The following is a 14869-nucleotide window of genomic DNA, read 5'->3' as shown; positions in this document are numbered from 1 at the left end:
AGCCCCACCTCCCGCCTGCTGTGTGTTGCAGACGCGCCAACCCGTGTTCGTGCAGCTGCTGCAGGGCGTCTTCCGCGTGTATCACTGCAACTGGCTGCTGCCCAGCCAGAAGGCCTCCGTGGAGGGCTGCATCCGGGTGCTCTCCGACGTAGGTAAGACGGCAGGGGCGGCCCTGGCTCCTCCAGCTGCCAAACTGTGGGTGAGGGTTGAGTGGGTGTTCATTTTCTCTACTCATAGTCTTCATCGTCTCTGTAGAGGATTTTCACAAATAAATAAGCACCCAAAGACTCAAGTCTGGAACTCTGGGGAGGTGTGTATGTGGGGAGGGGGGCACAATGTGGCATGCATCTTCTCCTGTCTTTCAGGAAGATAGCTATAGTCAAAAATAAAAACTTTAGGGGCTGGGCATCAGTGCACCTGGTTTAGAGCTCATATCACCATCTGTAAGGAGCTGCCTTCCAGCCCCTGATAGTCACCTGCAAGGAGAACACTTCACGAGCGGTGAAGCAGGCCTGTAGGTGTCTCTCTGTCTCTCCCCCTCTCTATCTCCCTTCCTCTTTCAATTTCTCTCTGTCCTGTCAAATAAAATAGGATGGAAAAAAAAATGGAAAAAGTGGCCACCGAGAGTGGTGGATTCACAGCAGTGGCACCGAGCCCCAGTGATAACCCTGGTGGTAATAAAATGAAATAAAATAAATCTTCTGTTGGGCATTGCTGGGGTTCAAGGCAGTTTTATTATGACACAGGCTTATTTAGGTACATTAAAACCACGGGGAAAAGGCCAGGTAGACATATAGCAGGAGGCACGCGTCTTTAAGCTTAGTGGTCAGTGTCTTTTCTTCTCTGAGGTGGGCAGGTCCTTGGGGAATGGGCTTCATCCGTGTGCAGAGAAGACCCACAGGAACGTCAACAGAGAAAGGTGGGCAGGAAGGGAGTGATGAGGAGAAAAGCTGAAAGGGTGAACTGCTCCCAGGCATTTGCTTCAATAGTCTCTTGTACCCATAATCCCTTGTGAGTTTATGTGTGCCTCTGGCTTGCTCTTGATGTCAGCCTGACCTCATCCATTATGCTAATTATGTGCTGGTCCCAGCAGTCCCTTTCTTTCCCCTTCCTGTATGGCGTTCCAACAGACAGCAAGTAGTGCCGCCCTGCCGACAGGTTCTCCTGTCTTTTATTGGTTAGTGACACAACGGTCAGAGGAATTCCAGAACAGCTTGTATCAGCCAAAGGGATGATAGCTTATTAACAAGGGGAACAAAATGGGAAAGGACCATGTGCAGAAAGGCTGTGCTCTAGAGATCACAAGCAAGGCCTGCAGATCTAATAAGCTTACAGTGTTTGAAGGTTTCTCCTGACATGTCCCCCTAACAGGATCTTAGCAGGTACATGGCTTCACAGGTCCACTGGTCACATAGTTCTTCATCCTCGTAAGATATCTACCACGCCTGACTGAGCACTCTGACATGGGGCTGTGGCCTCCGTAGATGCCAGTCTGCCTGTGAGAAGTTACAGGTGCTGCCCGCTGTGCAGAGCAATTAGGCCTTGGGGTGTGCAGACCTGAGGCGGGCACAAGCCTGGTGTGCAAAGATAAATACCCTGGTTGTGTCCCAGCAGACGGGGGGCTCTGCTCTCTGTGGTGTGTTGGGTTGTCTCCCACCCCTCGAGTCCAGTTGTCCGAGGACCCTTGCTCTCTGTCTCTGTCCTCCGCAGCCAAGAGCCGAGCCATCGCCATCCCTGTGGACCTGGACAGCCAGGTCAACAACCTTTTCCTCAAGTCGCACAACATCGTGCAGAAGACAGCCCTCAACTGGCGGTTGACAGCACGCAATGCAGCACGCCGGGACTCGGTGCTGGCGGCTTCCCGTGACTACCGCAACATCATTGAGCGGCTGCAGGTGAGGACACGCCCGGGCAGGCTACAGAGCTGGGGACAGGCGGCCCAGAAACGGGTCCCCTCTGATGAGGGGATAGGAGCGCATAGGGCAGGGGGGCATTGATGCCACCGGCACCCAAGCCTCTGCTGTCTCTGGAGGAGTCCTTGGGTCTGGCACACGTTTTGTCCTTCTGTGTGAGTCTCAGACTTGTGCTCCCTGGGCTGTGCTGGGGCCCAGGGCCACCAAGGCACCATTGGTGGCAGCCATGGCTGGTGGCCTCTGGAAACTGGGCTCATTCCTGTCTTTGGCTGTTGATGCCTAGGCTGCAGATGGGGGAGAAGGGAGGGGAGGGGGACATCTGGAGCTGTCTGCACTGCGTGAATGGCCTGTGCTGTCAGAACTGATACAGTGGAAACCCCCCCCCCCCCCCGTTGCTGCACTGCCGTGTGGCCTGTGGCTTGGCTACAGAAGTCATGTACTGTCACCTTGTCACACTTGGTTGGTTCTCTGGTGCCGAAGGTCTGCTCAAGTTCAAAGAGAGGGATTCAGGCCACCGGGCATAGGTAGGGGACCCCTTGTGAGTAGAACATGGAGGCAGGAGGTGCCAGTGGCTCTTTGGAAAAGAGATTCTATGTAGGACAGAGGGACAGGCTTGTCTGGTCACAGACGGTTGGAGAGAATGCAGGACACAGGAGTGACTGAGTCATTCAGCCTGAGCCCTGAGGGTGTAGCAGAGAGCAGGAGCCGGAAGCAGCCTCCGCTCTGCTGGTTCCCATGTGGGCAGGGACACAGGCCCCAGCCAGGGACATAGAGCCAAGTCAGGTGACTGCAGACAGGAATGGTGCTCCGGAAGTCTGACGAGCTTTGTGCCATGTGCCCTTAACCAGCTGTGCTACCTCCCGCCCCCTCCCCAGAAGTCTGACGAGAAGCCCCGTCTGGCTTAGGGCCAGGATGGCAGCCAGAGAGGACTTAGTGTGAACACCACAGGAGGGGAGTGCTGGGTTTGAGATGCAGGAGAGGGGAGGAGGGCGGTGCCTGTGGGGGACCCTGGGCAGTAGAGACCCCATTGGTGCTAGAAGAGAATCTGTCACCCTGGTGGAAGGCTTCCTGCCCCACCCCACACCCTGACTTGGAGGGAGGGAGCAAGGCTGCAGACTCAGTCCTCTGGTGTCCACCTGAATGTGCAGGATGATGGACACATGTGCTCTGGGAATTGGGTCAAGCACATCCATTCAGGGCAGGCTTCTTACAGAGGCCTGGCCCGCAGCTGGGAGGGGCCTTGCTAGCTCCCTGTCTGTCTATCTGTCCTCTGGGTTCTAGGGCACTTGTTTTCCTATGAGAAGGGTCACTTGGCATGTGACCGCTGCTATGGGCCACACTCTGGCTTCCCGTCTACAGTCCTCTGCTCTACCAGCTGGGCTATCGAAGGGCACTCTACACCCTGGCTTCCCAGGGACCCTCTCCCCACCCATTGTCTCCACCCATCTGTCGCCATTCCCATCCTGACTGTGCACCCTTGACAATGGGCTGCAGACGGGCTGTGGGGGAGGCCAAGAGCTTGCTGAAGATGAGACTGTGTTTGAGTGAGTGTGAGAGTGTGTGTGTGTGTGTGTGTGTGTGTGTGTATGAGAGAGAGAGAGAGAGTGTGTGTGTATGTGTGTGTGTTAGAGTATGAGATTGTGTGTGTGAGTGAGTGAGAGGGAGTGTGTGTGTGTGTGTCTGTCTGTGTGTGTGTGTGTGTGTGTAAGAGAGAGAGAGAGAGAGAGAGAGACATACACCCAGCTCTGGGGCTCTGGTCTGGAGTAAGTCATTGCATTTGTGCACCTGCACGTGTCCTCCCTTACTCTCTATCCTCGGTCATGTCCTTGCAACCAGTGGACAGTGCTCCCCAACCCTAAGCATCAGCAGAGGGCAGCGCTCCCCAATCTGAGTGATAGCAGTGGGCAGTGCTCCCCAATCTGAGTGACAGCAGTGGGCAGTGCTCCCCAGTCTGAGTGATAGCAGTGGGCAGTGCTCCCCAGTCTGAGTGACAGCAGGGGACTGTGTTCCCCAGTCTGAGTGAGAGCAGAGGACAGTGCTCCCCAATCTGAGTGACAGCAATGGGCAGTGCTCCCCAATCTTAGTGACAGCAGTGGACAGTGCTCCCCAGTCTGAGTGACAGCAGTGGGCAGTGCTCCTCAGTCTGAGTGACAGCAGTGGGCAGTGCTCCCCAGTCTGAGTGACAGCAGGGGACTGTGCTCCCCAGTCTGAGTGACAGCAGGGGACTGTGCTCCCCAATCTGAGTGACAGCAGTGGGAAGTGCTCCCCAATCTTAGTGACAGCAATGGGCAATGTTCCCCAGTCTGAGTAACAGCAGGGGACTGTGCTCCCCAGTCTGAGTGACAGCAGTGGGAAGTGCTCCCCAGTCTGAGTGTTCTGAGTAACAGCAGGGGACTGTGCTCCCCAGTCTGAGTGACAGCATTAGGCAGTGTTCCCCAATCTGAGTGACAGCAGGGGACTGTGCTCCCCAATCTGAGTGACAGCAGTGGGAAGTGCTCCCCAGTCTGAGTGTTCTGAGTGACAGCAGGGGACTGTGTTCCCCAATCTGAGTGACAGCATTGGGCAGTGCTCCCCAATCTGAGTGACGGCAGTGGGCAGTGCTCCCCAGTCTGAGTGACAGCAGGGGACTGTGTTCCCCAGTCTGAGTGACAGCAGTGGGCAGTGCTCCCCAGTCTGAGTGACAGCAGTGGACTGTGCTCCCCAATCTGAGTGACAATGGTAGGTAGTGCTCCCCAGTCCCCAAAGCGGGCAGAAGTGTGGACCTGGCGTCCATGTTTGCCTGGCTGGCTGAGTGTGGCCTTTCTGTCCCTGAGGGCTCCTTCCTGTCACACTGCTGGCCCCTATATTGGAGCCATTTCCAGGCCCTAGCCGCCACCCCGTGAAAGGATACGGGGGCAGGTGGGGAGGGGCAGCTTGATCTTTGGTCCTGGCAGCAGCTTCAGATTTGAAACCCAGGCCTGGCGGTGCAAAAGCTCCGTCCCCCAGCAGAGCCTGGGTCCGGGGTCTGGCCGGCTAACCATCTTCCTGCCCGCAGGACATTGTGTCAGCTCTGGAGGACCGACTGCGGCCACTGGTGCAGGCTGAGCTCTCGGTGCTGGTGGACGTGTTGCACCGGCCAGAGCTGCTGTTCCCCGAGAACACGGATGCCCGCAGGAAGTGCGAGAGTGGCGGCTTCATCTGCAAGTGAGCTTCCTCCATCCCCCAGAAACATAGCGGTGGGTGTATGGGCCTGGGGGCTGCAGGACAGGGTCCAGGCTGCACCCTGCACCTCGCCTCCCAGATGAAGCTTCTACATTTAGATGACACTGGCCTGGTGACAGTCTCCCCTGTTTTCGAGGGCAGGGGCACATCAAGTTCTTCACCATTCTCTCCTGAGTGTTTTAAATAGACACTTGACCACCCCCCACCCCACCCCCATGCCTTTGTACTCCCATGTGCTACCAGGGCTAAGACCTAGGCCATGTACCTGGCAGGGAAGGCATCCTACCAGGTGAGCTGCTCCCTGGACCCTCCTTTGTATTTTTTCCAATAAAGTGCTAGGGATGTTCATCCAGGGCCATGCGCGCACACTGTGTCTTCACAGAGCAGCCTCCCCAGGTCAGTTCTCTTTTAGATAGAGAAGAAAACGAGAGAGGAGAGACCCCACAGCCCTGCCCACCCTCCATGGGGCTCTTAGGGTGCTGTGCATGGTGCTGAGAGAGGAGAGACCCCACAGCCCTGCCCACCCTCCATGGGGCTCCCTGGGTGTCTGGACTCAGGAAGTCATGTGCTCTACTGCACAAGCTTCTACTCCCAAGATCTTATTTTTAACTGTGTGTCCTTTTGCTGATGGCCTGCCTCAGTGGAGAGTTCTCCCCACTGCAGGGTCCAGGAGCAGACCTTGGAAAGACCTGACTGACTGTCCAGGCCTGGCTCCTGGATCTCAGTGAAGCCCTGGGGCCTGGTATCAAAGCCATAGCTGTCCTTGCCCTGTGCTCGGGGGGCTGCAGGCTGAGGGGCTCTGCCCTGGTTCTTTCTGCTGGCCTGGCTCCCAGGAGGGGAGGACTCGGCCAGGAGCATTGCCTCTAGTGCCTCTGTCCCACAGCTACCCTGGGAGGGTTTGGAATGCCCCTTCATTCCTTCCTTCCTTCCTTCCTTCCTTCCTTCCTTCCTTCCTTCCTTCCTTCCTCCCTCCCTCCCTCCCTCCCTCCCTCCTTCCTCCTTCCTTCCTTCCTTCCTCCCTCCCTCCCTCCCTCCTTCCTCCTTCCTTCCTTCCTCCTTCCTTCCTTCCTTCCTCCTTCCTTCCTCCCTCCCTCCCTCCCTCCCTCCTTCCTCCTTCCTTCCTTCCTCCCTCCCTCCCTCCCTCCCTCCTTCCTCCTTCCTTCCTCCCTCCTTCCTCCTTCCTTCCTTCCTTCCTCCCTCCCTCCCTCCCTCCTTCCTCCTTCCTTCCTTCCTCCTTCCTCCTTCCTTCCTTCCTCCTTCCTTCCTTCCTTCCTTCCTCCCTCCCTCCCTCCCTCCCTCCTTCCTCCTTCCTTCCTTCCTTCCTCCTTCCTCCTTCCTTCCTTCCTCCTTCCTTCCTTCCTTCCTTCCTCCTCCTTCCTTCCTTCCTTCCTCCCTCCCTCCTTCCTCCTTCCTCCCTCCCTCCCTCCCTCCTTCCTCCTTCCTTCCTCCTTCCTTCCTTCCTTCCTCCCTCCCTCCCTCCCTCCTTCCTCCTTCCTTCCTTCCTTCCTTCCTTCCTTCCTCCTTCCTCCTTCCTTCCTTCCTCCTTCCTTCCTTCCTTCCTTCCTCCTTCCTCCTTCCTTCCTCCCTCCCTCCCTCCCTCCCTCCTTCCTCCTTCCTTCCTTCCTTCCTCCTTCCTTCCTCCCTCCCTCCCTCCTTTCCCCCCTTCCTTCCTTCCTTCCTTCCTTCCCCTTTCTCTCTCTCTCTCTCTCCCCCTCTTCCTTCCTTCCTCTCTCTTCCTTCCTCCCTTCCTCTCTTTCTCTTTCTCTCTCTCTCTCTTTCTCTCTCTCTCTCTTTCTTTCTTTCTTTCTTTCTTTCTTCCTTCCTTCTTCCCTTTCTTCCTTTCTTTTTTTCTTTCCCTCCCATCAAGATTATCACTGGGGCTTGGTGCTGGCACTATGAATCTACCACTCCCAGTGGCCTTACTTTCCCTTTTTATATTTTTCTATTTGTACTTGACAGCACAGAGAGAAATTGAGAGGGTGGGGGAGAAAGGGACAGAGAGACAGCTACAGAGCTACTCCACCACTGTGTAGCGCCCCTGCAGGGGGGTGAAACCAGACCCTTTGAGCACACTGACATGTGTGCTGCACTGAGTGCGTGCACCTGGCCCCGGGACAATTGTTTTTGATTTTTGTATAGGGTAGAAGGGAGAGAGGAGAGAGAGACACCTCAGCCCTGCTCCCCCCCATGAAGCTTCCCGTTTGTTTTTAAATTGGGAGTCACTGGTTTATAGTAAAAACAATTGCTGGTGCATGCGAAACCTATCTCAGCTTTCTGCAAAACACCCTCACCCCCAGCCTAGGCCCTTCGCCACCGTCCTGCACCAGGACCTGAAAGGTCCCCCCGCCCACAGTCCTTTCCGTTGGTGCAACACACCAGACCCAGTCCAGGTTCTGCTGTGTGTTTCCCCTTCTGTTCTTATTTCTCCACGTCTGTCCATGAGTGAGAGCACCCCAGGTTCATGCTTCTCTTTCTGGCTTCTCTCACTTAGCCTGATTCCTGAGGGTCTTTTTTTTTTTAATTGACCTGTTGAGACCCTGCTCCAGCTGTGCCCTGAACTTGCTTAGCCCTCTCCGTGGCCACGTCTACACAGACATTTGATGCTGGACCGGGAACTCAGAGCCTCCCACCTGCAGGGAGGGGCCCTTGAGCTCGATAAGCCCTGTGCTCTACCCACTCAGCTGTCTCCTGCCACCGCCATGAGGTCCATCCCACAGCCACTCTGGTGGGGTGTGCATGCTGCAACCCACCAGCAGGTGGCGCGGTTGGTCTGCTCTCCCTGCAGCCCCGGGGACCCAGAGCTTGAGGCCTAGAGGCTTAGTGAGGAGGGTCAGAGGGACTGTGGTTTCAGGGCCCTCCACTACCTGCTGAGGGGCTGTCTGCCGTCCACAGGTTAATCAAGCACACGAAGCAGCTGCTGGAGGAGAACGAGGAGAAGCTGTGCATCAAAGTGCTGCAGACCCTCCGCGAAATGATGACCAAGGACAGAGGCTACGGGGAGAAGGTAGCAGCCGTGCGCCTGGCCCCTCGGGCTGGGAGAGGAGCAGGTCCAGGCAGGAGTGGGGCTGGAGTGGCCTTCCCAGGAGCAGGACCCCACGCCTGTCCCCCGAGCCGTCCAGCAGTGACAGGCTGGCGTAGGCTGCTGACCACACCTCTGAGGGCCAGAGGCAGCCGGGTGCAGACTCCTAGCCAGCAGGTGTGGGCGAGGGCTCTAGGTGCTGGGACTGGGTCGGTCGGAGCCCCTGCTCAGCACCCCAGGGATCCTGGGCCCTGGTGGGGTAACGCCCTCAGCCGGCAGTGAGGGCAGAGGATGCTCTCACAGAGGACAGTGGAGACAGTGGTTGGGCTGTGAGCATGGACGCACAGCATACCTCACACCCATTCTGACCCTGATGTCTTCTCCCCACAAAAAGAAATGTCCCAGTCTGCTCCCAGACCTCTCTGCTGTCATGTGACCGAAACAGTAAAGCCCCAGCAATGACAAATGAGAAAAAGAGGAGAGACCCCACAGCCCTGCCCCACCGTCCATGGGGCTCCCTGGGTACTTACTGTGCATGTTGCTGAGAGGAGAGACCCCGCAGCCCTGCCCACCCTCCATGGGGCTCCCTGGGTGCTGTGCCTGGTGCTGAGAGAGGAGAGACCCCACAGCCCTGCCCACCCTCCATGGGGCTCCCTGGGTGCTGTGCATGGTGCTGAGAGAGGAAAGACCCCACAGCCCTGCCCCACCGTCCATGGGGCTCCCTGGGTGCTGTGCATGGTGCTGAGAGAGGAGAGACCCCACAGTCCTGCCCCACCCTCCATGGGGCTCCCTGGGTGCTGAGCATGGTGCTGAGAGAGGAGAGACCCCACAGCCCTGCCCACCCTCCATGGGGCTCCGTGGGTGCTGTGCATGGTGCTGAGAGAGACCTCACAGTCCTGCCCACCCTCCATGGGGCTCTGTGGGTGCTGTGCATGGTGCTGAGGGAGGAGAGACCCCACAGCCCTGCCCACCCTCCATGGGGCTCCCTGGGTGCTATGCATGGTGCTAAGAGAGGAGAGACCCCACAGCCCTGCCCCACCCTCCATGGGGCTCCCTGGGTGCTGAGCATGGTGCTGAGAGAGGAGAGACCCCACAGCCCTGCCCCACCCTCCATGGGGCTCCCTGGGTGCTGAGCATGGTGCTGAGAGAGGAGAGACCCCACAGCCCTGCCCCACCCTCCATGGGGCTCCCTGGGTGCTGAGCATGGTGCTGAGAGAGGAGAGACCCCACAGCCCTGCCCACCCTCCATGGGGCTCCGTGGGTGCTGTGCATGGTGCTGAGAGAGACCTCACAGTCCTGCCCACCCTCCATGGGGCTCTGTGGGTGCTGTGCATGGTGCTGAGAGAGGAGAGACCCCACAGCCCTGCCCACCCTCCATGGGGCTCCCTGGGTGCTATGCATGGTGCTAAGAGAGGAGAGACCCCACAGCCCTGCCCCACCCTCCATGGGGCTCCCTGGGTGCTGAGCATGGTGCTGAGAGAGGAGAGACCCCACAGCCCTGCCCCACCCTCCATGGGGCTCCCTGGGTGCTGTGCATGGTGCTGAGAGAGGAGAGACCCCACAGCCCTGCCCACCCTCCATGGGGCTCCCTGGGTGCTGAGCATGGTGCTGAGAGAGGAGAGACCCCACAGCCCTGCCCACCCTCCATGGGGCTCCCTGGGTGCTGTGCATGGTGCTGAGAGAGGAGAGACCCCACAGCCCTGCCCACCCTCCATGGGGCTCCCAGGGTGCTGTGCATGGTGCTAAGAATGGAGAGACCCCACAGCCCTACCCACCCTCCATGGGGCTCCCTGGGTGCTGTGCATGGTGCTGAGAGAGGAGAGACCCCACAGCCCTACCCACCCTCCATGGGGCTCCCTGGGTGCTGAGCATGGTGCTGAGGGAGGAGACACCCCACAGCCCTGCCCCACCCTCCATGGGGCTCCCTGGGTGCTGAGCATGGTGCTGAGAGAGGAGAGAGCCCACGGCCCTGCCCACCCTCCATGGGGCTCCCTGGGTGCTGAGCATGGTGCTGAGAGAGGAGAGACCCCACGGCCCTGCCCACCCTCCATGGGGCTCCCTGGGTGCTGAGCATGGTGCTGAGAGAGGAGAGACCCCACAGCCCTGTCCCTCCTCACTCTCCCTACAGTTATCATGAGCCGCAGTGTGAGGGGGGCATGTGGACAGTAGACAGTCCCCTCAGCAGTGGCCAGGCCACTGTGTCCCAGACCACAGGCATTTTTGCTGTCCCTTGAACCTTTACAGCAGAGGTGGGGAGCTGGGGATGGACAGTTCACATTGGCCCCTGTAAGAGGTGAGCTTGCAAGAGCTCCATGCAGTATGCCTGGCAGGCAAGAGATTCTAATCAGAGACAAAGAAAACAGAGATCTCTGCAGTGGGAGATGGCAAGTCTGCCTCCTCAGTGCCCATCAAGGTGATCACAGCCTCTGCTTACAGGGCCCCATCCAGGGTTACAGGGCTACCAGCCCCCTTTCTCCTGCTGACCAAACCCATGCCCAGCTAGTGGTGCATGTCCCTGTTCAACCTGACCATGTGACCAGGAGCTGGCATTTGCTGGGGACCCCCCATCCTCACCCGAGTCTAGGACAGGCTCCCTTGGGTGCTCACTGCTCCTTAGCTCTAGAGAGGAACTTGTTCCCTGGTCGCTACAATGTCCCTTTTGTCACCAGGAGTCAGTTCATGGAGAAAGAGCTTGGAGAGGGGGCCGGGGCTTTGGGGGTCCCGGTGCCTGCTGGCATAGAAGCTGTCTCTGTCGTCCTGCCCCCCAGGCCCCAATGAGCGGGGGGAAAAAAAGGTGTCCAAAGAAAGAACTTTCTGCAGGGCCAGAGTGGCGTGTCTAGTTGAAGGTCCCCAGGTTCAAGTCCCTGCTCCCCACCTGCAGGGGGAAAGCTTCACAAGCAGTGAAGCAGGTCTGCAGGTGTCTCTCTATCTCCCTTTCCCTCCTCAAATTTTCTTTGCCTCTATCAAAGTTAATTTTTTTTTTTTTTTGCTATGATGCGTGGAGCCCTCCAGGCTTCTGTTGTCCTCTTTGCAAAGGCCCTGCTCACGGGACAGTCAGATGACAGGGAGAACCCTGACCTGCCTGGGGACAAAAGGTGGCCTCAGAGGAAGTGTCCCCAGAGGGTGAAGCTGTCCCCAGAATTGCAGCCCTTCCTGCAGCCTCTGTCTGCTCCAGCTCCCCTGAGGGAGTACCCAGGTCTGAGTGACAATCTCCCCCTCCTTGTCACCAGGCTGGCACGTGCTCCCCTCCTAACGCCCCCCCCTCCCCTTCTTCTCTCTCCAGCAGATTTCCATTGAGGAGTTGGACAATGCTGAGGTCCTAGTTTCTTTTCTTCTCAGTGGTCTTGTTTCTGTGGTTGCCCTCCCAGCCCCTGTGTGTCTGACCCGGCGTCTACCCCCTCCCTCTGGGGGGTGGGGGTGTGCATCTGCCCTCCGCATCTGTCAGCATGTCCCTTGAGTCTGTTGTCTGTCTGTTCTCGGGCCTCCCATCCATGCCTGGGCAGCATGTCTCCCTAACCTGATCAGAATCCCCACTCCTCTCTGCCACATCTCTGTCAGAGACAGAAAAGCTTCCTGCCAGTAGGTAAGGCTTGGGGTGCTCAGAGAGGAATGCAGAGGGGACCCCGCCTCGTCTCTGGGTGCACACGTGGGTGCAGGTGGCAGGTGTTGTCTCTCTTCCCAGCTGGGTGTGAATTTAACCTGAGACCATCCTGCCGTGGTCTGCAGAGGGGCAGGTACATCCTGGAGAACTGGGGGTCACCTGCCTGTTGGTTTCTGTAGCAATGCTTCCCTTGGGTTTGGGGCCGGGCAGTTTCTTATAAATAGTCTCAGGTTCCTAAAACCTTTCTCAGCATTTTTTGTTTGTTTTTTGGTTGAACCTCTCGGACAGGGTTTTCGTGAGAGGAAGGGCAGCAGGGACTGTTTGTGGGTTTGTGCGCAGAGTGGAAGGGAGTGGATTGCTCAGAGCACCCAGAAGCTTGTCTCCTGGTGTTGTAGCATCTGACTTACTGGGCAGTGGCTGGGCTCTGAGTCTCCATGGTGCTGCAGAGGACACGGGAGCTCAGGTGTGTGTCTCAGGAGCAGAGCCCAGAGAGAGTCTGTGAGTGGCCTGAGCTCACACGGTGCCTGCGGGCTGGACAGCTCAGCTGCCAGTGGCCCCATGAATTCAGGAAGTTCAGAGTTAATCTCACCTGGGTGGTGAGGAGGCTGGAGCCTAGGACCCACAGAAGGACGGAGCCCAGCACCTGTCACTCTATTCACTCTCCCTGCAGGTCCAGTTCCTATAGGCCTACCTCTTCTTCCTTATCTTTTTGTTGTTGTTTTAACTTTTTGGTATTTCCTATCTGCATGAGTCCACTAGGCCCAGTAGACTAACTCTCTTTCTCTTTTCCTCTCTGTCTCTCTCTCTTTCCTTTTAATCTCAGATAGAAACAAACTAGGAGACACACCACAGCATCTCTCCATTATTCAAGACTCTTTCCCCAGTGCTGTGTCAGGTGTCTATGTGATACTGCGACACTTGAACCCAGGACCCTTGGACCTGGTGGGGTGAATATATTCCTGGCTCTGCTTCCCCCCCAGTTGTGAATGTCTTGCTGAGTAGGGGCTGGGGGGCCTCTGTGCAGTTGTGAGCAGGGCCAACCTGCCCCATCCCACCTTGCTGGGGTATCAGGGAGAGCTGGCCTGCTCATGATGGGTGCCCTGGCCATGGTTGACGGAAAGGTGTCAAGCCCAGGGGGCAGGTAGACTAGAATTCTATCCCAGGGGAGAAGGTTCCATCTGCCAGTGAGGGGAGAATGGTCTAGCAGCCTCTGAGACTCTGAGGGTCCCTTAAGGAAGCAACTCCTTGCCCTGGTGACAATTGGAGGGCTCTGTCCAGGCTTTGGGGGAGGGACTGGCCAGGGGCTGGCAGGCAGGGGGCCAGCCCCCAGGAGTGGCCAGGCTCAGCCCCTGGACACAGACCTTGCCTGGGGCCTTAGGCAGGTGGGGGGAGGGGCTGAGGAGCCCCACCACCTTGGTGACAAGGTTCCTGTGAGACAAGGACAGAGCATGAAGGGAGAGACAGGGTGAGATGGGGACAGAATCTGGGTCCCGGCTTCATGTCTGTGTGTCCTGCTGTGTCTGCAGAAGGGGCTCCTTGTGGGAGACTAGCTAGAGAGACTCCCCCTTTTCCTTGGGCAGAATTGGGGAGTTAGGGGTGCAGACAGACGGGTCCTGGAGAGCAGGAAGCAGTCTGCATGGGACAGGGGGTAGGGGGTCTCTGAGATCACTCCTCAGTGTGCTGTCTGCTGAGGTGTGACAGCTGGGAAGTTGTACCTGAGGAGAGGGTCTTCTGTCTCCCCTCCTCTGCTGAGTGGCTGCTGGGGGCGTGGTATTTAATATTTGGGGGAGACAGCATTTTGGATTGTAGTGTGATTGACAGCCGTTGTTCAGAGACTGGTCAGTAGAGAAACACCTGCTGTGAGTCCTTCTGTCAAGAGGCAGTGAGGCTTTTACTCTGTGGAGCTGGTGCCCTTGAACTCTGTCATTCAGACAGAGAAGGAGTGAGAGACAGAGGGGGAGGGAACAGCACCAGAGCTTCCCCTGGTGCTATGGGATCTTCTATGCAGTGCTCGTGTTCACACCTGGGCTGCCTACCTGCATGGTAAAGTTGGCACCCTACCTGATAAGCTTTCTCTCTGGTCCGAGAGGCACCTTTTCTAGACTGAAGTGCTAAGCTTCCCTGGTCATGGATTGGAGGGAGAGGGAGAACAGGGTGCTGGGCAGTGGCACACTGGGTTAAGCACTCATAGCACCATACCCAGCACCATGCACAAAGACCCAGGTTCAAGCACCCCACTCCCAGCCTGCAGGGAGGACGCTTCGTGAGCGGTGAAGCAGTTCTGCAGATGTCTCTGTCTCTCACCCTCTCTGTCTCCCCTCCCCTCTGAATTTCTCTCTGTTCTGTCAAATAAAATAAATAGAGGGAGAGAGAGGCTGGGCCCATGGCCATGGCTGAAGAGCTCCGAGTCCCTTCAGAGGGCATCTGGGGTCTCAGGCCCAGGGGGGCGCCCTTCTTCCCCATAGACCCACAGCCCTTGGGTGCATTCCAGTCCCCCTCCTGCGCTACTGTCTGGAATCTAACAGAGCTGCCACTGCCCCCCTCCCCCTCCACCGTGCCTTTGGGGCTGGGCCTGCACTTGCAAAGGAAGCCTGGGACCCCCTCTGTTGGCAGCCCTCTCTTGGGGCTCAGCCAGGAACAGGAGGGAGTGAAGGCCCACTGTGGGGGAGCTCCGAGACCCCAGATCTCCTGGGCTTTGCTGAACACAGTCTGAAACCTACGGTCCATAGCTTATGGGACAGTGAAGCTACAGGTCTTCTCTCTCTTTCTCTCTCTCTCTCTCTCTCCCTCCCTCCCTCCCTCCCTCTCTCCAAATTACATTGAAAAGGGAAAAAAAAAAAAAAGGGCTCAGGAGTGGGAGAAATAGCATAATGGTTATGTAAAGGGACAATCATGCTTGAGGTTCCAGTCTCAGGTTCAATCCCCCCCCCCACCATATGCCAGAGCTGAGCAGTGCTCTGGTAGAAATAAAAATAAAAGTAAATTAAGAGGGGCTGGGTGGTGGCGCACCTGGTTGAGCGCACATGTTACAGTGCACAAGGACCCAGGTTCCAGTCCCGGGTCCCCACCTGCAGGGGGAAAGCTTTGCAAGTGGTGAGGCAGGGCTGCAGGTGTCTCTCTTTCTTTCTCCCTCTC

The 14869-nt window shown here is 57.5% G+C and overlaps 1 protein-coding gene across 1 annotated transcript in view; it reads left to right on the top strand.

The window, feature by feature from the left end:
* The window catches only part of ITPR1 (inositol 1,4,5-trisphosphate receptor type 1), a 405769-nt gene that overhangs the window by 328305 nt on the left and 62595 nt on the right, over positions 1 to 14869 (top strand). The window contains exons 36-40 of the mRNA XM_060180789.1: positions 32 to 152; positions 1711 to 1895; positions 4948 to 5096; positions 8007 to 8118; positions 11417 to 11449. Of these exons, the coding sequence (XP_060036772.1) occupies positions 32 to 152; positions 1711 to 1895; positions 4948 to 5096; positions 8007 to 8118; positions 11417 to 11449 (600 nt within the window). The remainder of the gene's footprint in view (positions 1 to 31; positions 153 to 1710; positions 1896 to 4947; positions 5097 to 8006; positions 8119 to 11416; positions 11450 to 14869) is intronic.

This window comes from Erinaceus europaeus, chromosome 21, assembly GCF_950295315.1.
Source record: "Erinaceus europaeus chromosome 21, mEriEur2.1, whole genome shotgun sequence".
In the NCBI taxonomy this organism is placed as follows: Eukaryota; Metazoa; Chordata; class Mammalia; order Eulipotyphla; family Erinaceidae; genus Erinaceus; species Erinaceus europaeus.
The sequence above is the reverse complement of the archived record's forward strand: the minus strand, read 5'-3'. Positions and strand labels throughout refer to the sequence as shown.